General features: G+C 41.0%; 1 protein-coding gene across 6 annotated transcripts in view; it reads left to right on the top strand.

Annotated features, from left to right (window-relative positions):
• The window catches only part of LOC132900886 (transmembrane protease serine 4-like), a 62,745-nt gene that overhangs the window by 17,106 nt on the left and 19,767 nt on the right, over positions 1–25,872 (top strand). For 2 of the 6 annotated variants that reach the window (XM_060943225.1, XM_060943227.1), the window contains exons 1-4: positions 1,759–1,865; positions 18,243–18,303; positions 18,432–18,575; positions 18,728–18,880. In XM_060943225.1, the coding sequence (XP_060799208.1) occupies positions 1,839–1,865; positions 18,243–18,303; positions 18,432–18,575; positions 18,728–18,880 (385 nt within the window). In that variant the 5' untranslated portion in view covers positions 1,759–1,838. Of the gene's footprint in view, positions 1–994; positions 1,066–1,758; positions 1,866–18,242; positions 18,304–18,431; positions 18,576–18,727; positions 18,881–25,872 lie in introns of those variants that run through there. The other 4 variants (XM_060943230.1, XM_060943228.1, XM_060943229.1 and 1 more) reach the window with 3 other exon arrangements.

The following is a 25,872-nucleotide window of genomic DNA, read 5'->3' on the forward strand; positions in this document are numbered from 1 at the left end:
CAAAGTGAAACCTTAAACTCCAAAACGAAAACACAGAAACAAGAAGTGAGACCTAAAATAACTGAAAATATCACCTTGTGTCATCTCATCTCATTATCTCTAGCTGCTTTATCCTGTTCTACAGGGTCGCAGGCAAGCTGGAGCCTATCCCAGCTGACTACGGGCGAGAGGCGGGGTACACCCTGGACAAGTCGCCAGGTCATCACAGGGCTGACACATAGACACAGACAACCATTCACACTCACATTCACACCTACGGTCAATTTAGAGTCACCAGTTAACCTAACCTGCATGTCTTTGGGGGAACCCACGCGGACATGGGGAGAACATGCAAACTCCGCACAGAAAGGCCCTCGCCAGCCACGGGGCTTGAACCCGGACCTTCTTGCTGTGAGGTGACAGTGCTAACCATTACATCACCGTGCCGCCCTATACTGAACATACGGTATAAGAATAAAAAGCTTGAAGGTTCTAATCCCCAGCCAGAATGTTACTGGACACATTTACTTAATGAGACTAATGTTTGAATATTTTATAAAGTTGTACTAAGGGGATCCATGGTATTAATTCTTCATACAGGTTGAATATACGGTCTTCTAGTTGAATATAATGAATTATTATACATACGGGCCACTTTTTCCATGGAATAAAAACATGTATTCTATTCCCTTATAGCAGGTTTATTGATAGCATGCAATATTATCATTTTGTATATCGCTTCCCAATGGGGAATGAGCGTGAAATATTGTTACAATATTGCACATTGTCAAGACAATACGATGTCACATATCGGAGACGTAAAACTTCCACATTAGCGAGCGACAGTGACAATTTGTAAACAAACATGGCTGCGAGGTTTGCTTCATTAAAAGCAAAAGATTGAGAGAATTTTGGCTGCCAGGTCGTGCCGTTCTGTGTAACTGTTAATATTGATTTTAAAAGTAAGTAAATTACACATGGAAAATTATAATAATATTCGTCTTGACTGTGCTAGCATTGGCCTTCCCCAACGCTACACCAGCTGGAGGGTAACTGGACTGCCATGCTAACAGCACCAAGTCACGGGTAAGCTAGTGTTGGCCTTTGAGAATGCTGATATGAAGTGTGTGTATGTATAATAATAATAATAATAATCTTGGCTGTCTTTTTTTTCATGGTCCATCAGATATACTCCAGTCAGCTAACATGATATTGATCTCCTCTTTGACTCACTCAATATCATGCTAGCTGGATGGAATTTATCTAATCTACCACTCAAAGCCAGCCAATATTATTTAAATATAGAGGTACAGCAGCAGCATGTGATGCTTTGTTGTAGTTTCCTCTAAAACTACTTCTTCAGTGACCCAAACCAAGTCAAACAAATGACACGAGTCAGAGATTTTAACAAAACATGACATGAACACAAAGCTTAAAAACATGAACTATGAGCGCATGGCAAAAGACCTGCACACAGCCCACTGGGTCTAACAAACAATGACAAAAGCTAGACAACAAGTGCTGGAGAAGACATGGCTTAAATAAATCAGCATGGAAATCAGCAAAATGCAAATCAGGTGCAAATAGTCATGTGACATGAGTGTCCTGATCAGGTGAGGTGCAGTGGCTGATGGGAATTGTAGTCCTGCCATGACAACATGAGAAGTCTCTTAACAGAATTGTGCCAGTTCCCATTTCTCTAATGTTGGTTATGGCTGTATGCAAAGAGTATGCAAAACCCCCTGTACCTACAGCACAGTGTCAGTGCTCTAGATGCAGGATTACACACAGTTGTTAATTTTTTTTATGCTGCATATAATGTTTTAAAAGGCGATACATTTGAAATCTCTCATGGTGACATGTTCAGAAATAATCACCTGCCTACAGTAAGTATATCTGCAATCTTCCTTGACAGGATTTTTTTTGTTGATATTTTGGTGATTGGGTCAAATGAGGTGAGTACAGCGGTCCTTTCTGAGCAGTCTGCAATGGTTCCTCATCGATCAAGTTGGATTTATTTGCCATCTGTCGAAGTATTTCCACATGAAATTTGATATTTACAAAAATTTGTAATTTCACAAAAATGTGTGCATCCAACTTGTGCTCCTGACTATATGTAAATTTACATATAAGAAGACTCACTAATGTAAACCTTGATTTACATCACTTTTAATCATCGACACTATATGGCCAAAAGTTTGTGGACACCTGCCATTACATCCATGTATGGAACTTACACTGTTTGTGTGTGAATGGACACATATCCCCACAGACACTTTCCAAAAGTGAGTGTAAATCCTTCCATGAAGACTGGAGGCTGCTCAAGCAGCAATGAGGAGACCAATTCCATGTCAGTGGCCATGGTTCAATAAGTAGAATTTGAGTGTGATGGTCAGGTGTCCACATACTTTTGGTCATATAGGCTATTTTGCATGTATTCATGTACTCCGTTTTCATGTTTAAAACATTTTCTTTCTTTTTATCCCACTTAATTCACATTTACTAGTTCACTTTTGTGTAATTTGTCTTGAGGATTTGGCCTTTTCTGGTTTCATAGATATAAGTCAGAACAACAAAAAGACTATTCTGCCTCTGAAGAATTCCTTTTCTTTTGTAGTTTAGTTGTCATCTTGTGCAATGAACACAAATGAGCTGTATCAGACACAATTAGACATGCAAGTATGAAGAAAATCAGCATTTCCAAAACCTTTTCAATCTAGTGGACATTTTTGTAAATGATTGATACATGAGGTCCATTGTTGGCAGATCCATGTGTTGAGAAACCTAAAAACCTGTTCTCTCTCTCTCACTCACTGACTCACTCAAACTGTAAAAACTGATTATTTGGTTTACTCTTGTTTCGTAATTGTGTAAAAAGATTTGCATAGAACGCGAAGTGCAAGAACCGTGCACCAAAGTGCAAGCAGAGACTCCAGCAGGACTAGCTGTGACAGCTTAACTAAAAAGGAGACCTAGAAGGTAATACAGGCATGATGGCAGTCTGAGGTCCAGCAGTCACTATTTCAATGTCAACAGACCTCAGTGAAGTTGGGGGGCAACAACATCAAAACATCCCAGAACACTCAGAACACTTCATGCTCATGAACCCGCCAGATCTGCAGGGTCTTCGGGAAACCTCCAGAGCTTTCCCAAAGAGAAAAAAAGTATCTGATACCCCTTTTCCACCAAATCAGTTCCAGGGCTGGTTCGGGGCCAGTGCTGGTGCTGATTCACAACTCGTTCAACTTGCAAGCCAGCTGAGAACCAGTTTGCTTTTCCATAGCACAGGGTGCTAAGGGGAGCCATGTCATTACGTTACTGTATACGTCAGTTACGTCGCTGCATTTGCATAAACCTTGGCACGAACATCGATGCAACAACAACACGGAGAAGAAGAAGAAGAAGCAGCAACAACAACAATAATGGATGACTGCTGCTTTACTGCATCCATGATATCTCGTCGCTTATTTAAAAATGGCGCCCTCTCGCGATCTTGCTATTGTTGTTGGTCTTAACAACTCCACCCCCCCGCTGACGTAAGCGGTTCTTTCCTCTGGCCCAGCAAAGAGCTGGTGCTAGCCTGGAACCGATTTTTCTGGCCGCAGAGCCGGTTCTTTGTCAGTGGAAACAGAAAACCCGGTTCCAAACTAAGCACTGGCCCTGAACCAGCCCTGGAACTGATTTGGTGGAAAAGGGGCATGAGTCCCAAACCCTAATTTGAAGGTTGCACCATCACTGGGGGGCTTTGTAAAAGCAGTACCCTTCATTATTCTAGTTACTAATAAAGAATCTGCACCTTTTAATTAAAGCAAGTATCATAAAAGACCAAACTCTCACTCAATATTTCTGAGTTGAAAAAGGTTATACTAATAATATTATCTACATGAGCATGTGTGTCATCTGACTTTTCTGAAACATATAGCTGTGTGTCTTCAGGATAGCAGTAGAAGGTAATATGGCATGTGGCATGTCATGTCAGATCACCATTTACATCTATAAATGAGTAGCAATCAGATAAATAAGACCTCAGCAGAGAGCTGTTCACTTAAATTCAACAACTTTTGTATTCTACCTCAAAGAATAACATGATCTACAGTGGTGCTTGAAAGTTTGTGAACCCTTTAGAATTTTCTATATTTTTGCATAAATATGACCTAAAACATCATCAGATTTTCACACAAGTCCTCAAAGTAGATAAAGAGAACCCAGTTAAACAAATGAGACAAAAATATTATACTTGGTCATTTATTTATTGAAGAAAATGATCCAATATTACATATCTGTGAGTGGCAAAAGTATGTGACCCCTTGCTTTCGGTATCTGGTGTGACCCCCTTGAGCAGCAATAACGGCAACTAAATGTTTCCGGTAACAGTTGATCAGTCCTGCACACCGGCTTGGAGGAATTTTAGCCCATTCCTCCATACAGAACAGCTTCAACTCTGGGATGTTGGTGGGTTTCCTCACATGAACTGCTCGCTTCAGGTCCTTCCACAACATTTCGATTGGATTAAGGTCAGGACTTTGACTTGGCCATTCCAAAACATTAACTTTATTCTTCTTTAACCATTCTTTGGTAGAACGACTTGTGTGCTTAGGGTCGTTGTCTTGCTGTATGACCCACCTTCTCTTGAGATTCAGTTCATGGACAGATGTCCTGACATTTTCCTTTAGAATTCGCTGGTATAATTCAGAATTCATTGTTCCATCAACGATGGCAAGCCGTCCTGGCCCAGATGCAGCAAAACAGGCCCAAACCATGATACTACCACCACCATGTTTCACAGAGGGGATAAGGTTCTTTTGCTGGAATGCAGTGTTTTCCTTTCTCCAAACATAACGCTTCTCATTTAAACCAAAAAGTTTGATTTTGGTCTCATCCGTCCACAAAACATTTTTCAATATCCTTCTGGCTTGTCCATGTGATCTTTAGCAAACTCCAGATGAGCAGCAATGTTCTTTTTGGAGAGCAGTAACTTTCTACTTGCAACCCTGCCATGCACACTATTGTTGTTCAGTGTTCTCCTGATGGTGGACTCATGAACATGAACATTAGCCAATGTGAGAGAGGTCTTCAGTTGCTTAGAAGTTACCCTGGGGTCCTTTGTGACCTTGCCGACTATTACATGCCTTGCTCTTGGAGTGATCTTTGTTGGTTGACCACTCCTGGGGAGGGTAACAATGGTCTTGAATTTCTTCCATTTGTACACAGTCTGTCTGACTGTGGATTGGTGGAGTCCAAACTCTTTAGAGATGGTTTTGTAACCTTTTCCAGCCTGATGAGCATCAACAACGCTTTTTCTGAGGTCCTCAGAAATCTCCTTTGTTCATGCCATGATACACTTACACAAATATGTGTCGTGAAGATCAGACTTTGATAGATCCCTGTTCTTTAAATAAAACAGGGTGCCCACTCACACCTGATTGTCATCCCATTGATTGAAAACACCTGACTCTAATTTCACCTTCAAATTAACTGCTAATCCTCGAGGTTCACATACTTTTGCCACTCACAGATATGTAATATTGGATCATTTTCCTCAATAAATAAATGACCCAGTATAATATTTTTGTCTTATTTGTTTAACTGGGTTCTCTTTACCTATTTTTAGGACTTGTGTGAAAATCTGATGATGTTTTAGGTCATATTTATGCAGAAATATAGAAAATTCTAAAGGGTTCACAAACTTTCAAGCACCACTGTATGGTATCAAAACCTGCAGATGTCTAAGGGAAGGTAGGTAGGCATTGAAATAACAGTTCCAATACAGTTCCACAGCCTTGTAGCCAAGGTGCATTGAATTTGTTCTGATGGCTTGTGGTTGCCCAACACCTCATTAAGATACATGTTGTAGATTTTTCCTTTAATTTATCAGCCATTTGTGGCATTGTACAACACACCAGCAAAATCTATGATCACTGAAAACATCAGTGAATTGTCTTTGACTGGTCTGTTAGTTTCACCATACTGAACAATGTGACATGAAGAATTCCTGGACAAATACACAAACGTGCAACAACACGTTTACTGCAATAGTCATAATGTATTGCACTGCGCTATTGTTCAGCTAGCTGTGGAACTATAAGCCAATCAGCAGATGAATTGCTTAAAACAATCTAAATCAGGGGTGTCAAACATATGGCTCGCGGACTGGATCCGGTCTGCTAGATGGTTTTATCCGGCCCCAGACTTGTAGAGAAAAAAATTCTAAGGATGTCAAAAAAAAAGTAAATCTCTAGCCCATTCCTGTGATGACTTATGAATTTTTAAAGAAATAACCGAAATGCTCAATTCAGCCGCTAGGGGCAGCCAAAAAAAGCAGCACTGACATAACAAGAGGGGGCAGCACGGTGGTGTAGTGGTTAGCGCTGTCGCCTCACAGCAAGAAGGTCCGGGCCCCGTGGCCAGCGAGGGCCTTTCTGTGCGGAGTTTGTATGTTCTCCATGTGTCCACGTGGGTTTCCTCCGGGTGCTCCGGTTTCCCCCACAGTCCAAAGACATGCAGGTTAGGTTAACTGGTGACTCTAAATTGACCGTAGGTGTGAACGTGAGTGTGAATGGTTGTCTGTGTCTATGTATCAGCCCTGTGATGACCTGGCGACTTGTCCAGGGTGTACCCCGCCTTTCGCCCGTAGTCAGCTGGGATAGGCTCCAGCTTGCCTGTGACCCTGTAGAAGGATAAAGCGGCTAGAGATAATGAGATGAGATGAGACATAACAAGAGATCAGGAAATAAACAGCACATTTTAGCAATGTGCCCAGATATGCTGTCTGATTCCATGAATGGCAGTCTTGCCTCACCACTATTAAGTTGCTATCAAAATTATCAACAGTGTCCATTACCAAAATGTCTTTGTCAAAAATAAGAAAAGTTGACATAGACTGCAGAGTTTTCCAGGAAAAATGGACTGAGTATTATTTATTCACAGAGGTGAATACAAAACCAGTGTGCTTGGCATGTAATCAACAGGTTGCAGTGCTCAAAGAATATAATATTTGGCGCCACTATGAGACTCATCATAAAGAAAAATTTCACAATTTGTATGGACAATTAAGAAAAGAGAAAATAAATGAATTGTTGGCTGGTCTGAAGAAACAGCAGTCTGCATTTACTTGCAGTCGTGAGGTCAGTGATGGAGCAGTGAAAGCTAGCTACCTTATTGCAAACAAGTTGGTGCAAGCATCCAAGCCATTTTCTGATGGTGAACTCGTGAAAAAATGCATGCTGAAGGCTGCAGAAGTCGTGTGCCCTGAAAAGCAATCTGCCTTTGCCAACATTAGTCTATCAAGGAACACTATTGCAGATAGGGTTGAAGATCTCTCACGAGACTTGGGCAGCTAAATGAATGACAAAATCAAGTCATTTATTGCATTTTCGGTTGCAATTGATGAGAGCACCGATGTCACAGATGTTGCACAACTGTGCATATTTATTCGTGGTGTTGATGAGACTTTGACTGTCACTGAGGAGTTCCTTGAGTTCGTGCCTATGAAGGACACTACAACAGCGAATGACATATTCAGCTCTCTTGTTAGAGTGCTGGACAAGGTCGGAGTGGACTGGTCCTGTGCTGTTAGTTTGGCTACAGATGGCGCCCCATCAATGGTCGGGAGAAAGGCAGGCATCGTTGCAACAAAATTCAGAGAGAAAGTGCAGGCCACAAACGGAGGACAAGATGTTTGGGCATTTCATTGTATTTTGCACCAGGAGGCGTTGTGTTGTAAAGCACTAAAAATGGATCATGTTATGAGTGTGGTTGTGCAAACTGTAAATTTCATCAGAGCGCGAGGTCTGAATCACTGTCAGTTTGACTGTTTTCTCAGTGATAATTACATTCCAGCTGGCTTACCATACCACACTGAAGTACGGTGGTTAAGCCGAGGTGCCGTACTCAAGCGTTTCTTTGAACTACGAGAGGAAATTGGACAGTTCATGGAGAAAAAGGGCAGACCAGTAGAGGAATTTAAATGCCTGGAATGGGTGCGGGATCTGGCCTTTATGGTGGATATTACACAGCACCTGAATAATCTTAACAAAATGTTGCAAGGCCGCAGAAAAGTTGTCACTCAGTTTTATGATAGCATACGCGCATTCAAGTTGAAACTGTCACTCTGGGAGACACAGCTATCTAACGGTGTGTAATGGTTCAATGCGTGTGGGTGGAGCACAGAGGACGGCAGGACAGAGATCAGGTGTAACCAGAGGCTTTATTGCCACACTTTTCAGTCTAACAATCTATATATCTCAAACACACAGAGACACACACACCAGCGTCTCGTCCAGGGATGAGCTCCTCTGCTCTCACTCTCCCTCCTTAAATAGGGCACGGTCACTGGGAAGACACACAAACACAGGTTAATTGCCGTCAGGTGTAGTGATTCTGCCACTTACCTTCCCTGACTCCGCCCTCCTGTCACAGACCGGCGCTTGACCACACCCCTGCTGACACACAGTGACATCTCTCATTTCCCATTGCTCACAACTATGCGTAAGACTGAACATAATGCTGATTTGGATCAGTACAAAGACAAGATAACAGAATTGCTGCAGGAGTTCGAGTGGAGATTTCAGGTTTTCAGTGAACTTGAGGATGAATTTGCCTTTTTTTGCTCACCATTTACAGTTAATGCTTCTGATATGCCCGCTGACATCCAATTCGAGATAATTGACTTGTAATGTGATTCCGATATGAAGCAGAAATTTGTGTTGGTGGGCTTAGACACGTTTTATCAATATCTCTTGCCAGGGTACCCCAAATTAACATCCCTGGCTCCAAAGGTTTTATCCATGTTTGGGACTACCTATCTTTGTGAACAGGCATTCTCTGTTATGAACCTCAACAAAACAAAGCACCGCTCAAGGTTATCAAACGCACCCTTGAATGACATTGTGAAACGTGCTGCTACTCAGGATTTGAAACCTGATATTGATGCCCTCGTGAAGGCTAAAAGATGGCAAGTGTCAGGAGCCAGCAGCAGCCAATAGACTTGGTGAGAGAAAGCGGGGAGGAAGGTTAATTAGCATTAAGGCCTGGGCCTAATTCTTGTAATGTTCACAAATGTTTGCAGTCTGAAGAATGCAGTTCTTTTGAAAATAAGATTACTCTGGTTTCACTTTAAAAGACAATGAATATTGTGCAGTATATCATTCTCAGCTTCAGTAGGCCTAGCCTACAAAATAGTTTGATCTGATGTAGCCTAATCGTATTGCTCATGCACTGCTATAACTTTTATGTTTGTTAATTTTATTTTATTTTTCATAAATTTGCACATTTACATTTTTAGGCAGGATGTTTAGGCTACTTTCTTCATAGCTCCCACTTGAGTTTAGTGTGGGGACTTGGTTCAGGTTGTCAGATGTAAAAATGTATTCACTCAACTGTATAAAATAAACCAGTTGTTTGAGAGTGAAATGCATTTTATTTCAAATCCACTGGCCTCTCTGTGAATAAATGTGTAATAATCTAGATCCCTTGTGATCATTGATTATGTAGGCTACAAATGTAGGCTGAAGCATAAAGCATAGCCTACTGAAAAAACAATGCCAAAGATTTGGAGTTGACAAAGGTTATTTTGCAGTTTTTTTCTGGTCCAGCCCACTTGAGATCAGATGGGCTGTATGTGGCCCCTGAACCAAAATGAGTTTGACACCCCTGATCTAAATCAAGCAATCTTGGACTTTAGTAATTTAACTCCGAGCTCATGGAATTCTAACTCCATCAAGCTGTAATGATCAGGGAGACAGAATAAGACAAATTGGATCCTTGAGCATACAGTGTCCTGCATGTCTGCTTTTGAAATGCCTGTAATTTCAGAAGAAACAAGTCAAGTCAAGTTTATTTGTGTAGTGCTTTAACAATTGGCATTGTCGCAAAGCAGCTTTACAGATAAATAAAGACTTACATGTGAGCGAATTTTATCCCTAATAAAGTTATCTCTTATGAGGAAGCCTGAAGGGTGGTGGGGAGGAAAATCTCCTCAGATGACACAAGGAAGAAACATCAAGAGGAACCAGACTCTACAGGGAACCCATCTTCATTTGGTTGATAACAGATAGCATGATTATAAATAACTCACTTTTATAACTGTGTCCTATCGAGTCACAAAGTACAACTGTGTAACCAGGAAATTCATTTTAGTTTTAACAGGAAGTCAATTACGTTGAAGTTATCGACTGTTCATTGATGGAAACTTGAGTGCAAAACTGTTCATGACAACTGCAGTCCTAAATAGCCCAGGAGTAATAGGGTTATACCCGGAATAAATTAGTAACAAGCTGAAAATTTCAGAATATATTCAGAATACCTTTAGGAATAACATACTAAAAGTCCCCAGAAATCCCCCTTGTGCTCTCTGAGAAATTCAAGATGGCGTCCAAAATGGCCGCCAAATGGAGATCTGCCCATATCTCAGGCCCAAAACAAAATATTAATGCAATTAAAAGGTCAGAATATATGTTTTGTAGGGTAGGAGAGTAAATTCCAACATGTGTGTATTAATTACATTGTGTATTAACATTATATAATAACAATGTACACATTATTATAACAGTATATTTGTGTATAGTGTGGATCCATTGGTTACTCGTTCACTCCGTATCATCCTATTCTGTTCACAAAACAACAAACACAACTACTAGGGATTGGAGCACTTATTTTCATTAATATTAATTAAAGTAAATTGGTGGTGTAAAATGAAAAATGGCATGTTAAAAGGTCATGCTGAGTTCAGTCATTTTTAAAAGGTCATGCTGAGTTTAGTCATTTTTTGTCCGAACACACTGGCATTGCTAGTAGTAAAGACTGGCGCTAGAAACTCAAAGATTAATTTTTTTTCCACCCTTAAACAAGCTTGAATAAATTCCCCACTTCATTGATGGTACAACAAAGGTCCAAGCATTACAACTGAGGCACTGAGAAGTGTTTAAGTCTACTCATTGTTTATAAGCAAGAGCTTTTATTGAGGCAGACCTTTTTGTCATGAAAGTCGCCGGAATGTTGAAGAAGTGTACTGAAACAGCTTGCCATTGTAGTTTTAGAAGATAGAGTTCTCAAATTTAATTTCCCTTTAATATTTTATCAAAGCTTAAAGATGCACTAAATATTAAGGAAATTGATGTCTAATTGTTGTCTTACATTATGTTCATGTATGTAGGTAGCCTACTAAGCTAATCTGTCAATCATGTCAACCATCAAATTCCATGTAATTTCCACATTAATGACCTTGTAATCTTGGTTAATTTTAATTTTAACAGTGTGACAATGGTGAATTTGCATTGCTTGTATGAGAGAACATATAATTTAACATTTTAATTGCATTTATATTATGTTTTATCCCTGAGATATTGAAAAATCTCCAATCGGCGGCCATTTTGGACGCCATCTTGAATTTCTCAGAGAGCACAAGGTGGATTCCCGGGGACTTTTAGTATGTTATTCCTAAGGGTATTCTGAACATATTCTGAAAAATTCAGCTTGTTACTAATTTGTTCCGGGTTGGACTCAATTTTGAGCTAATGCTCTTGGGCTAAAAGTTATCATGGTGATTGTAGTCCAAAACCATCATTGCAAAACTGTAAGTGTCCAGAGCCATCTTCCAAGTGTGTCTCTTGACTGTCCATATGGGGCCATACTCCACAGGGGCAATGAGACTCCAGCCAGACGTAGGGCAGCAGGATGGATCAGGCAGGTCTGGAGAGCAGCAGAAGTCAGCATCACTGGTGACTCAAGATTGACATGTAACGAGAGAGAGAGGGAGAGAGAGAGAGAGAGAGAGAGAGAGAGAGAAAGAGGTTGTTACTGTAGGTATGCCTGTTGTTGTCACTGCTGAACCTGATCTGGGCTTGAGGCAAACCATGTTTGAGTGATGTGGTGGCACTTCTGTTGATTTCTAGCAGCTCTTCAGAGCACACTTGCACTTTTGAGGTTAGGTTGGAAGTTGTGCAAGTAAAGTCTTCTTTGACAACCACAGGCTTTCTTTACATCAATTCTTCCTCAGAGGCACAATTCTTCTAGTCGTCCTTTCCTTATGTAGTGTCCAATAAACTTAAGTTGGCATCGTTCAACAGCTGTCAAGAGTTGTCTATTTTGGCCTACACGTTGGAGAACTTGTTCATTTGTAATTCTATCCATATATGACATCTTGAGCATATTCCGATAAAACCACATCTTCACAGCTGCAATATTCCGCCACGTTTCTGCTGTGAAGGTCCACGACTCCTATCCATATAACAATATGGACCACACAGAGGTTTTCAGAAGGCCTATCTTTAGCATAATTGATAGTTTTCCATCTGTGAACAAGTTCTTCATTTTGTTGAAAACATCCTTGGCTAAAGCAATTCTTCTGTGCATTTCATTTTTACAGTGGCCATTTGAAGTTATTAACATGCCCAAGTCGTTGAAGGATGATATTTGCTCAATGTCCTGATCCCCCGCTTGAGTTTACAAGCAGGTTTGAACTCTGATACAGATTTTGATAGGCTCATACATTTGGTCTTCTTGGTGTTGACTTTGAGACCAAGTTTTTCATTTGCAGTAACTACAGTATCGAAGAGTCTTTGGAGACTTTCAGCAGAGTTATCAATTAGGAGAGTGTCATCTGCATAGCGAAAACTGTTAAATAATTTGCCATTAACTTTAATCCCTTTGGGTACTTCCTCCAGTACTCTCAGGATCATTTCGCTGTCCAAGTTAAACAAGCCTGGCGACATGACACAGCCTTGTCTAACCCCTCATTTGATTTCTACACAAGCCATTATTCCTTCTCCTAGCCAAACTACTGCTTTCTGATTTTCGTAAAGATTTTTAATAATTCTGAAATCTTTGTCATCAATCTGGATCTTCTTCAGCATTCTAAGGAGTTCCTTGTGACGAACATTGGCACATTCACAAATCATTTGCAAATTGAAAATGCCATTTCTTGTGCCTCGATCCTTCATGAAACCGTACTGACAATCAGGAATCTCTGGATAGATTTTCCGCCAAATTTTCTGAAGTACTATTTTTAGGAGAATTTTCAGCATGTAACTCATCAGGCTAATGGTGGGATGGCTGGAACACTTTACTGTGGTGATTTCGGCAAAGCAATGAAAATCAATTAAAGCATGTCTTCTGCAGTCTCTCCAGTATCATAGATCTAATTGATCAATGGCCACAGGAGGTTGACACCCTCGTCTTCCAATGCAGCGAGCATTTCGACCGGGATTTCGTCTGGTCCCAGAGATTTGCTCAAGGCCCATCTGACTTCCTCTTTGAGAATACTGAGGCCTGTTTCAACAGTTACTAGCACTGGTTATATTTTGAAAGTGGCTTTTAATATCACTTCCTGTAATCTTCAGCATGTTCTTTATCACTTCCTCTTTGAATTTCATTTTTGTTTCGCTTGATTTCAGGGAGTTTAGGTTTAGAACTTTTTTACTTTTCTGGGTTTCTGACTGATTGAAAGACAGTTGAAACTGTATTTCCACTGGGTTGTGGTCCGAATCAAATGAAGGTATGCCCAATGTCACCTCATGAATAAGTACAGTGTACATTGTATACTTTGTGCATCATGCTCCTGAGCGTGTTTAAATTTAAGCATAAGAACACTAACTCATATAAACCCTGACTTGATTGATTTCAGCTCAGATAATTTGCAAGGATTGCTGCACTTTTATATCTGGAATATACTGTTGAGTATAAAGTGCTGATTTTTATGAGTTTAGCAGATGCCCTTATTGAGAATGACTTACAGAAGTGTTTTGTCCTGATTAAATACAAATCCTTATGCTAGTTCATTAGCTCAGGGACTAACAGTATCATCGAGAACATTTGGAGAAAATCTGAAGTTTTATATGATTGGCATTCATTAAAGAATGTAAAAAATAAAGAAAACCAGCCAACACAAACAAAAAATTGGCCAGTCTCTCTGCACAGACTCATAAGGTGTAAACAAACACTTCAGCTGTTGGAAGATTTACTATTCACTTATTTATAATTGTTGTTATTTTTCTTGGCATAGAAGTGAGTCAATGTACCGTCCACTTGTGTCTTTCAGCCTTTACCCTGACAGTTCATTTCATGCTCCCAGCTCTCTGTGCACGTGAGCATTTATGGAGTTTTATGGACATCACTATATGCAAATGATTGCACTTTACATCCACACACACGTACGAAGAAAATCAGCCTTTCTGAAATTTTTGTAAATCTAACAGAAAATATTAGTTTATTTTGGCTTGTGCAAACATTTACACACAACTTGACTAAACGACTGATAAAAGAAGCCCATTGTGTAAATCTCATCTCATCTCATTATCTCTAGCCGCTTTATCCTTCTACAGGGTCGCAGGCAAGCTGGAGCCTATCCCAGCTGACTACGGGCGAAAGGCGGGGTACACCCTGGACAAGTCGCCAGGTCATCACAGGGCTGACACATAGACACAGACAACCATTCACACTCACATTCACACCTACGGTCAATTTAGAGTCACCAGTTAACCTAACCTGCATGTCTTTGGACTGTGGGGGAAACCGGAGTACCCGGAGGAAACCCACGCGGACACGGGGAGAACATGCAAACTCCACACAGAAAGGCCCTCGCCGGCCCCGGGGCTCGAACCCAGGACCTTCTTGCTGTGAGGCGACAGCGCTAACCACTACACCACCGTGCCGCCCCCATTGTGTAAATAAAATCCAAATTAAAAATCCAAATGAAGTCCATTTGAATTCCAAGTTGTGGCACAAATGTGGAAAAACACCAGAAGGTGAAGATGTAAGGCATTGAACCTGTCTGTTTGTTGTGACAGTTTGAAAACCTGTTTTGAAAAGACACAAGTAGGTGGTTAATTTGAGTCAAAGCTGTCTGGAACGCATTGTACGAACACAGCTCTTCATTAGTCATTGCTTTGGCAAACAGTGAGCAACGAGATGTTTTGTTTTGTTTTTTTGCTAGCCACATACGGTTGCCATAGGAAAACCAATATTTTCCACAGACTAAAACCAACCTAAACAAGTAAACTAAAAGAAAAAGTATACGAAATTGCTATTGTGTTTTAATGTGAATTACAGTATGACACACAAAAAGGAAAAACTTTAGTTTTCATACAAAATGTTAACTGTAGTGTCTTTATGGTTATAAATATAGTGTATTAAAATGTATCTATACTTTGGAAGATAATAAAAGAAGACGAAGCATTTACTGGTCATATATAAATCATTACAGCACAGTGACTGACTTTTTTTTTTTTTTTCCCCATATCCCAGCAAGGGCCTTGTTCAAGCTCAGTGGTGTTAAGGTTCAGGGCTTGAAACCCTGACCTTCTGATCAGTAACCAAGAGTAACCCTAAAAATAAATGCTAAAATATTTCCTGCAATTTCCTGCAGTTTTGCAGCAGATGGCCATAACGTTTCCATAACTGGCATTAAGCATGGGTTTAAAACCTTTATAAAGCAAAGAACCTACTGTAGATGACGTCAACACTAATGTCAGGTCAGTTCCCGTACTGTCACAATAAAAGAGAACAGATGGTAGTGTACTAGGAAAGAGATAAAAAAAAAAAAACAACAAAGACGATTTTTGTTATTCTGATCATTGTTCACTCTGTGTTTTCTTATCATTGTTTGTATGCAGAATGGTAAACACTCAACTATGTCATAGCCTGTCACACACAACCACAGAACATTTATTGAGTCAGGAATCCATTTTGAGGGTGATTGAGTGCACTGGTTAGTACAAGTGAAAGGTATTGAATGAGCAGATCCAAATTTCCCTGGTTGATGAGTAAAAACTGAGTCTCTTTACTCAGACTGTGCTGCTGCTAATTAAAACAAGATGATGTTTCACTGATGAATATGATTGCGGTAACATTGGTTTAGATTAGATATCAGAGAGATTAGCGACCTACAGCATTTCAGCAGAACCTTGATGAAGATTTTCTGACGCATTCGAATAGTGAGTTTCAGTTACTCTTCTGAGTGTGTCTGTGGTATGAGCTCCATGTGGAATAACCAGTAATCATTTATTACTTTTATATATTTAGAGAAGTAGGAATCAGATGAGGGCGGCACGGTGGTGTAGTGGTTAGCGCTGTCGCCTCACAGCAAGAAGGTCTGGGTTCGAGCCCCGTGGCCGGTGAGGGCCTTTCTGTGTGGAGTTTGCATGTTCTCCCCGTGTCCGCGTGGATTTCCTCCGGGTGCTCCGGTTTCCCCCACAGTCCAAAGACATGCAGGTTAGGTTAACTGGTGACTCTAAATTGACCGTAGGTGTGAATGCGAGTGTGAATGGTTGTCTGTGTCTATGTGTCAGTCCTGTGATGACCTGGTGACTTGTCCAGGGTGTACCCCGCCTCTCGCCCATAGTCAGCTGGGATAGGCTCCAGCTCGCCTGCAACCCTGTAGAAGGATAAAGTGTCTAGAGATAATGAGAGAGAGATGAATCAGATGATAAGTAGAAGAAAACAATCCCAAAACACAAATCTGTGCAAAGGAACTAAAATCTTACAAACGTTGTCAAAAATGGTTGTGAATTCTGCAGTGCAGACAAACTCCAATTAATATAGAGTATATTTCCAAAAGTATGTGGACACCTGACCATCAGACCCATCTGTTCTTATTGAATGTCCCACTACAGATTTAATCCTCCTTTGCTATTATAATAAGCACCACTCTTCTGGGACGACTTTCTACTAGGTTTTGGGGTGTGGCTGTAGGGATTTGTGTTTATTCAGCTACAAGAGCATGAGTGAGGTCAGGTGAAACTGGAGCTTGCTTTGTGCACAAGAGCATTGTCATGCTGGAACCGGTTTGGGCTTCTGAGTTCATTGAAGGGAAATTTAATGCTACAGCATACAGAGACATCCTGGACCACTATTTGCTTCAGAATTTGTGGCAAACGGTTGGGGACGACCCACATACAGTATGGATATGATTGCAAGGTGTTCACATACTTTTGGCCATGTATTGTATGAAGACAGAAATGCAGGCCAAATCAGAGTTAGAAATATTAATATACAGAAATAAAAAAGTAAAAAATCAGTTATACTAATAAACTTCTGTTTCATGAACGAATTGAAATTTGTATTTCATAATTCAAACCTGATTTGATGTACTCATGTTCATGTTGAAATATTGAAGCAAACCATATCCTAGGAGGTGTACAGATATTATTTAAGGGTCAGGTTTTTAATGTTAGATCAATCTGAAAGAAAATATAATGCAAGTTTTAGATTGCACTGCATTCAGACTGTAATTTGTGACATTAAACAGCACATGAACAGGAAAATTTCATTTTCAAGTTAAACACAGCACTGCTCCATGACCTCACTTCCTCCAACAGGTAATTCTTGCTCATGAAACAACTATTATCATTTGTCTTACTTCTTCCACACACACAAAACAAATTACAGTTAAATTAGATTTTAACAGAATGCAATCAGGGCGGTACGGTGGTGTAGTGGTTAGCACTGTTGCCTCACAGCAAGAAGGTCCGGGTTCGAGCCCAGCGGCCGATGAGGGCCTTTCTGTGTGGAGTTTGCATGTTCTCCCCGTGTCCGCGTGGGTTTCCTCCAGGTGCTCTGGTTTCCCCCACAGTTCAAAGGCATGCAGGTTAGGCTAATTGGTACTGTAGCTCTAAATTGACCGTGAGTGTGAATGGTTGTCTATGTGTCAGCCCTGCGATAACCTGGCGACTTGTCCCGCCTCTCGCCCATCATCAGCTGGGATAGGCTCCAGCTTGCCTGCGACCCTGTACAGGATAAGCGATTACAGATAATGTATGTATGGTAGAAGGGTGTATCATGGGCCAAGGAAGAAGCCATCACATTTTGGAACAGATCTGAGTCATGGGGCGGATCCATCCATTTATTATTGCTCACGTTGCAAGATATGGCGTTTAGCCTGGGCAGGAATCTGTGCTCAGAAATGCCATACATGTCACGCAGTACAGTTCAATCGTGACAAAACATAACCAGTGTAGAAATACCATATGACACGTCCATATCACAATCCACATTCGTGGGTATCAACAATCCTCTGGGATACACATGTTGATACATAATTCGAACAATTTCAGAAACATATCCAGACATATAAAGTGGTTTCAGTTGCAGATTTGCAGTTCTTTATATTTGTTGTCATTTCCTGCAGGATGATATTCATGAACAAAGTCCAAGTGTTTTTGGAACCTGTGAAATATAGCAGGGTGTGAAAGTAAAATGAACTTTAATTAGGCTTTGCAATTTTATTTTGCATTCAGTAAATAATTTAATGGCATTCTTTCCACATTCAGGCGAATAACTTGACTGCTGAAGAGAGCACTACACCCTTAAACTCAAGGCTAAAAACACAAGGTAAAGTATGTGTGTGCTTAGTAATCTTCAAACCTTATAAACAGCCTTCCTGCTCAAGATTTATACATCTGTCATTAAAAACTGTGAGGAACCTCTCCATTTGACTCGGTTCTCTCCTCCTCTTGAAGGTGTAGCCAAACGTGGCAAGTACAGAAAGCCCATGCCAGCCACAAAGTCACAAGGGAATAAGTGCGTATTGAGGAAGAGGGTCCTCATCACCATCCTCTGTGTTGTGATCATTTTGGGAATCCTGGTAGTGGCTGGATATTTAAGTGAGTTTGTTTTTTATTTGAACAACAGTTAACCATTAATCATATAGTGTCATTCATTAACACTTTTCCCTTTCAAATTTTTAAATAGAGTGTTTTGTTTTTCTCTCTCTCTCTCTCTGCATCACTCTGTCACTTTTAATGCCATGACTTAGTCGCCCAACTTGTTCGAAGTAAATACTTCTTCTGCTCCAAGTCACTGAAGTTCATCCCCCTGGAGCAAGCCTGTAATGGCAAACCTGACTGTGCAGGAGACGAGGATGAGTCTTCATGTGTCTCCTTTTTCACAAGTAACATGACTTTTCCTGGTAAGACGTAGAGTCCGTTCTCACTCACACTGAAAACTCGATAAGTTATTCCACGAAATCAAGTCGTACATGAGCTGATAGCTGATGAGGCGCGAAGTTGGCTATAAGCAATGTATGACGAGATTGAGTGGAATAACTTTTATTCTATCCACATTCATTTTTATTTTTTGCAAATTTGATCAATAAAACTTTATACAAAACGTCCAACAAAATCATTTCCGCTTAGAATGTAAACAAACCGGCGAAATGACAGCAGCAATTTGTGAAAAATGCAATAATAATAATTCTTGAAAAATAAAAACAATATACACTTGCCATCAAATATTTTTATTCCATATTTATTTGCTTTTTCTGGGGTTTTTTTTGGGGGGGGGGGTTGTTTTCAAGTAGAGTTTTTATTGTGTCCTCCGTTGGTTCAACAAAACGTTCCGCCATTTTGTTTTTCTCTGCTCACAGTATATGAGCTGATAGCCTCATAGTAGTAGAGTAGCCAATCAGAGCGCGCGGTTGCTCATATGTAGTGAATGTGGATCGAATATTTTCTGTTATTATGCTGGAATGGTGTTGTGTGTTACATTACATTACAGGCATTTAGCAAAAACTCTTATCCAGAGTGATGTATAACATACCCAGAGTGACCTGGGGAGCAGTTGGGGGTTAGGTGCCTTGCTCAAGGGCACTTCAGCCATTCCTGCTGGTCTAGGGAATTGAACCAGCAACCTTTTGATCCCAAAGCTGTCTCTCTAACCATGTGTGAATGGGAGCAAAACAGTAAAATTGAAACATTAATCTCTCCCCTGGAGACATCGTAACATTAATGCAATGTCTTGTTCTGTCTCCAGTGGGAATCAGATCCATCGGATTTACATGTTGTGACGATCGCAATGTTGCTGGATGTGACGCAAATGATGATGTTGTGATATTGCGATAGAACAATTCATCCAGCCTCAATGTAAATCAATAGCAGCAAATTCAAAACAACAAGCAAAGAAAACATCAGGAGACAGAAGCAGAAATGTTATAATGTTTTCCTTGAACAAAACAAATGTTCAGAAATGGGAACAGAGCCCTCTGAACAGAGACATGATGCAGTTTGACTCGTGTCATGTTGACAACTAGCTAATGTCTCAGCTTTGAGCTTTTCACTACATCATGATCATCATCCTTTGGCATCACAGGCCGGGTTGCTTTGCACAATAGATCACCACAGAGCGCGGTCCCACATGACTAGCTTCAAATCCTCTATTTTGATCCCTGTCCCTTCATATCAACTGAGGGAACGTTGTCTTCCAACAGCGAATGGGGAGGTTGTGGGTCCATAACAGATATGACCTCATTCTCTGCCCTCAAGCAGTGTCCAGTGAACTGAAGGCATCTGCTCCTGAGCTTCTCTGAAATCGGTGGTAGGTTTCCGTATATTCTCTCCCATGTGGCGTGCTTGGACCAGTGAATGTTCTGCACATTGTGAAGGAGATTCGTGTACGTTCCATCCAATCGTTTCTGATCTTTTTGTGTTAGGGTCCAGGTTTCTGAGCCATATAGTAGAATTGGCTCTACTCGGTACTGGAACAAGTATATTTTAGAATCATTTTGCAGGTTCAAATGCCAGACTTTTCCAAACTTGTTACAAGCTGCCCAAGCTAGTGCCTTTCATGCTTTGAAGTCGTTTTTCAAGTCCATGATCCAGGATCCTAGGTATTTGAAATCCTTTTACTTGTTTGATGTTTACACCAAAGAGGGATTTCAGATCTTTGGGATTCTGGCTAGTGTTGATGTACTCCATCTTGTTCTCATTGTAGTGTAATCCAATCAAAGCGGCTGCTTTTTCAAGGGACTGGAGCAAGGCCTCTACATCTTCAACTAGTTCTGAGACCAGTGCTAGGTTGTCTGAGAAATCGAGGTCGGTGAGATGTCTTTGGCTACGTCTAGGTTGAATCTGCAGACCTTGGTTATTCAGGCTGTCAAGCGACAGGTGCAGGGCATAATTCAGTATAAGGATAAAGATAAAAGGAGCAAGGGTATCACCTTGGAGTACTCCTGCTGAGAATGCAGTTTGTCCATCAGGTGTGATAACAATGGCCTCGGTGTTCATGTAGAGCAGGGGTCTCCAAACTGATCCATAAAGGGCCGTGTGGCTGCAGGTTTTCATTCCAGTCATGCAGCAGCACACCTGATTTGGCTTATTCAATCAACTGACACACCCACCCTTTAATCAAGGGTGGGTGTGGCTGCAAGTATTTGACTGTGTGAAGACAGTTCAGTTGATTGAATAAGCCAAATCAGGTGTGCTGCTGCATGGCTGGAATGAAAACCTGCAGCCACACGGCCCTTTATGGATCAGTTTGGAGACCCCTGATGTAGAGTGACTTTATAGCTTCCACAGTTGGTTTGGGTATACCATAGAGTGGGAGGATATCCAATATGGCTTGTCTGCTTATCGAGTCGAAAGTCAACAAAACGTATTGTTAGTTCTTTGTTATGCTTCCACATTTCCTTAACGATGCGCTGTAAGGACAGGATTTGAGAGATTGTTGAACACCCTTTTCTAAATCCATTTTGTTACTTTGGTTTTTCCTCTGGGCTGGACGGTGGTGTAGTGGTTAGAACTGTTGCCTCACAGGAAGAAGGTTCTGGGTTCAAGCCCAGTGGCCGACGAGGGCCTTTCTGTGCGGAGTTTCTCCCCCTTTCTGCGCGGGTTTCCTCCGGGTGCTCCGGTTTCCCCCACAGTCCAAAGACATGCAGGTTAGGCTAATTGGTGGCTCCAAATTGACCGTACGGTAGGTGTGAATGTGAGTGTAAATGGTTGTTTGTCTCTATGTGTCAGCCCTGCGATGACCTGGCAACTTGTCCAGGGTGTACCCCGCCTTTTGCCCGTAGTCAGCTGGGATAGGCTCCAGCTTGCCCACAACCCTGCATAGGATAAGCGGTTACGGATAATGGATTGATAGATGGTTATTTTTTCTTCTGCTATGCAAAACATTTCATGACTATTGACTCACTGCCTCGTGAATTCACCGTCATATCCAGTCTCGCATGTTTCACACGTCTCGCAGAGGTTCGCGTTCTGTAGCATTCCATTAAATACAGTCAGGAGGAAATACACGACATCCATCATGGCAGACTGAGTGGGAATGAAAATTTATTATCTATAACTTGTTGTTTTTACCTCATACATTAACCGGTTCCATATGTGAAAGGGGCTTTCATGTTCATAAAAAAACAGTGCATTAATAATGCATCATAAATAAACACACCTTCAAATGCAGATATCAAACCTCACACATATACCACGACTACCTGTGCAGAGTTCGAAGTGAACCTGTGGTTTAGGATGGATAACAAGGTGAGGCAAGTCTAGTCGAGATGGAGTTAAATGATCAGAGTATCAGAGATCCAGAGACCCAGTTAAAGTCAGTAAGATGTCGGACATGTTTCAGGCTTTTGGACATGACCTTGAACATCTTAAATAGGTGCTGTGTTGTCTGCTATGGTGTAAAAAAAAAAAAATTAACTTTAGTAAACTCTGTTTGTCGTATTGCTTTGAATATAAACATGCGGCGATGGTTTGTAAGATAATAATAATAATAATAACATTTAAAATAATTCAGTGACATGATCTGTCATTTTCTGGCCCAGGAGTGAGCATCATACCTCACTGTTATGAGTTTCTACAGCAGATTCCTGCAACAGTTCAATCATTTATATTTTCTAAGTTTTCTGACACATTACGACCTCTAACTCTGTTTTATAGTGGAGTTTCAGTTTGACTCAGTGTGTTTTTGTGGTCTGAGCTCTTTCTGGCAACTGAGAACGATAATCAACAAACCACAACATTTGTCTCTAAGCTTCATCTAGAAGTACACAGAAACCTGGAGTCCAAACCCCTCCAGAATTAATATCATAATTACTTTAATTTTGAAAATGTCCTACAGAATAACAAATGTGAAATCAGAAATATTCTGTAATATTTATTTTATATAATACAGTGCACATATTATTAAATATGTCACAGTCTACCAAAAAACAATAATAAATCACAAAACACAAAATCTGCTCAGTGTATTTTCTCTGGGTAATCCATCAGGGCACACTTAAGCCTCATCTCTGTGCACTGAAACATTCGTACTGATATGACACACAGGCTTTCAGAAGTCACCCCTGCCTGTTTTAGACCAGAAGCAGTCTGTTGCATGTGACACGTGCTGCAACCGTTCAGCTTTTTATTCCACCTACATGAAGAGCACATGTCCAAGTGTCTGTTCTAATCATCAGATTATTCTAAACATGCATTATCACGGTCTATGATCACACAAAGTTTGTTAATCTTCCACTCTGATCCAGTTAGAACCCTCACAAAGTTTGAATTTTCACAGATGACTGAGTTTCTGCTGTGACTGTGGGCCTCCAGACTCTCACTGTTGTTCTGGTGAGATTCTGAATGAACGCTGCAGAACATACTGTAACGTGCTCGAACCAGGTGGAGACTTAGGATCCATGTGCAGAGGTTTATTCGTGTACAAATCAGACAACAGTAATCCAAAACTCCAGTAAAGGTCAGCGCACAATGAGTTGGACACACGGGGAACACAAAAGCAGGTCGAGTTGAATGAAAGGGTTAAATCCAGGTCGATGTTTAGAAACTAGACAGTGCAGGAACTGGTGAATAAAGAATTTACAAAGAATGGATGATGGTGTGTTTATCATGGAACAGGTTATGAGCTGGAAATGTACAGCAGAGGTCACACCAGAATGTTGATGGCTGCTCCCTCTGCTGGTGATGAGGGGTCTCATAAAAATACACAAAATAAATCAGGAATAATTCATTACCTCGCCTGTGATGGAGTAATCGGGGCGAGGTATTGTAATCAGTTTGTTTGTTTGTTTGTGTGTCTGTTAACAATCTAGCATCTAGACAGTTGCACTGATTGACTTCAATTTTTTAGGCTAGGTGGGCAATGGTCCGTAGATTACCTGATTAAATTTTGGGGGTAATCGGGTCAAGGGCACCAGGACGGTCAAAATAATTATTTTTTGCAATAACTTTCTTCAAAGTCATCATTTTGACTTCAAACCAAAATGTGCATCTTTCAATTCTGCTTCCAACCATATGCTGCATGATGGGGTAGCTTGAACAGCGGTTGGGGGTTAAAAGTCAGGGGGGGTCAAGGTCATCAGTCAAAATAACATTTCCCATTATAACTCAAACGGTTGCCGATAGACAGATGTTTACTATTATGAGCATATAGGAACTCCCATATAACCTTTCATTTGGCACCATGATATTTGACCTTGATTTACCTTGAAAGGTCAAACTCAAGGTCACAGATTTTCAGAGGGCTAGAACTTGAAAATGGTTCATGGTAGACAGATGTTTACCCTTATCAACTTATTGGAAGTGCCATATAGGCGTTCATTTGGCACCATGATCTTTGAGCTTGAGTGGCCATGAAAGGTCAAACTCAAAATCATGGGTTTTCAAAGGGCTGTAACTTTCAAATGGTTAATGATAGCCAGATGTTTACCATTATCAACATATAAGAATCCCATATGGGCTTTCAGATGCCACCATGACCTTTGACCTTGAATGACTTTGAAATGTCAAACTCAAGGTCATGGATAGGATGACAACCTGATAGCTGATGATTGAGAAATATTACCATTATCAACATCTCATCTCATCTCATCTCATCTCATCTCATTATTTATCCTGTCCTACAGGGTCGCAGGCAAGCTGGAGCCTATCCCAGCTGACTACGGGCGAAAGGCGGGGTACACCCTGGACAAGTCGCCAGGTCATCACAGGGCTGACACATAGACACAGACAACCATTCACACTCACATTCACACCTACGGTCAATTTAGAGTCACCAGTTAACCTAACCTGCATGTCTTTGGACTGTGGGGGAAACCAGAGCACCCGGAGGAAACCCACGCGGACACGGGGAGAACATGCAAACTCCACACAGAAAGGCCCTCGCCGGCCACGGGGCTCGAACGTGGACCTTCTTGCTGTGAGGCGACAGCGCTAACCACTACACCACCGTGCCACCACATTATCAACATATAGATATAAAATAAGTGCTGCCAGGTGAGGTTTGTTTTGCCTGGCAACACTTGTTTTGTATTGTTTGGAGTTACAGTAAAATACACACTCGTGCTGTGCACAGCTCAAATAAAAAAAAGGACACAATATTGATTGATTTTGCAGGGTGGCATGGTGGTGTAATGGTTAGCACTGTCGCCTCACAGCAAGAAGGTTCTGAGTTTGAGCCCAGTGTCCAATGGGGGCTTTTCTGTGTGGAGTTTGCATGTTCTCCCCATGTCTGTGTGGGTTTCCCCCACAGTCCAAAGACATGCAGGTTAGGTAAAATACCCAGCCACTGGGGTTGTACAAGCCTGGAGGGTAAAATCCAACACCAAGTCAAATACGCGGAACAGGTCCGCTGTGGCAACCCCAAATGGGAGCAAGAAGAAGAAGGAGATTGATTGATATTGCAGACAATATGGTCAAAATGGGCTTTAAAAGGGCTTTACCTGTTGCTGGGTCAGTTACACTCTCGATTTAACATGTGATATGGACGACACTATACTGTTATCAAATTTCATTTGGAAATTCCTTCTTTAATTCTCCTTTTAGGCCTCAGATCAGCTGTACACGGCTGTGAATTCATGGTAATTAAACTCGATGTAATCTTTCAAACAGTATTTTTAGCTATATGATATAGCATATGATCCTGTAAGTCTCAGCTTCACTTTTGTGCTTGTTTTCTTTTATGCTGTATTACAGCTAACAGGGGAAAAAAAACAAAGCAGGGAAATTTGTGTCTGCATTTTCTATTCCTCTTTTTTGGGAGGGTGGAGGGGTCAGGACGAAGTGTGTTTCGAAGGCTGAACATACAAATAAACCCAGACCAGTATACACAGAGCATTCATGACTTCAAACACGACAGAAAAAGCAAAAACTGATTAAATTACTGAAGCTGTCACTTGCT

Source organism: Neoarius graeffei, chromosome 16 (assembly GCF_027579695.1).
Source record: "Neoarius graeffei isolate fNeoGra1 chromosome 16, fNeoGra1.pri, whole genome shotgun sequence".
In the NCBI taxonomy this organism is placed as follows: domain Eukaryota; kingdom Metazoa; phylum Chordata; class Actinopteri; order Siluriformes; family Ariidae; genus Neoarius; species Neoarius graeffei.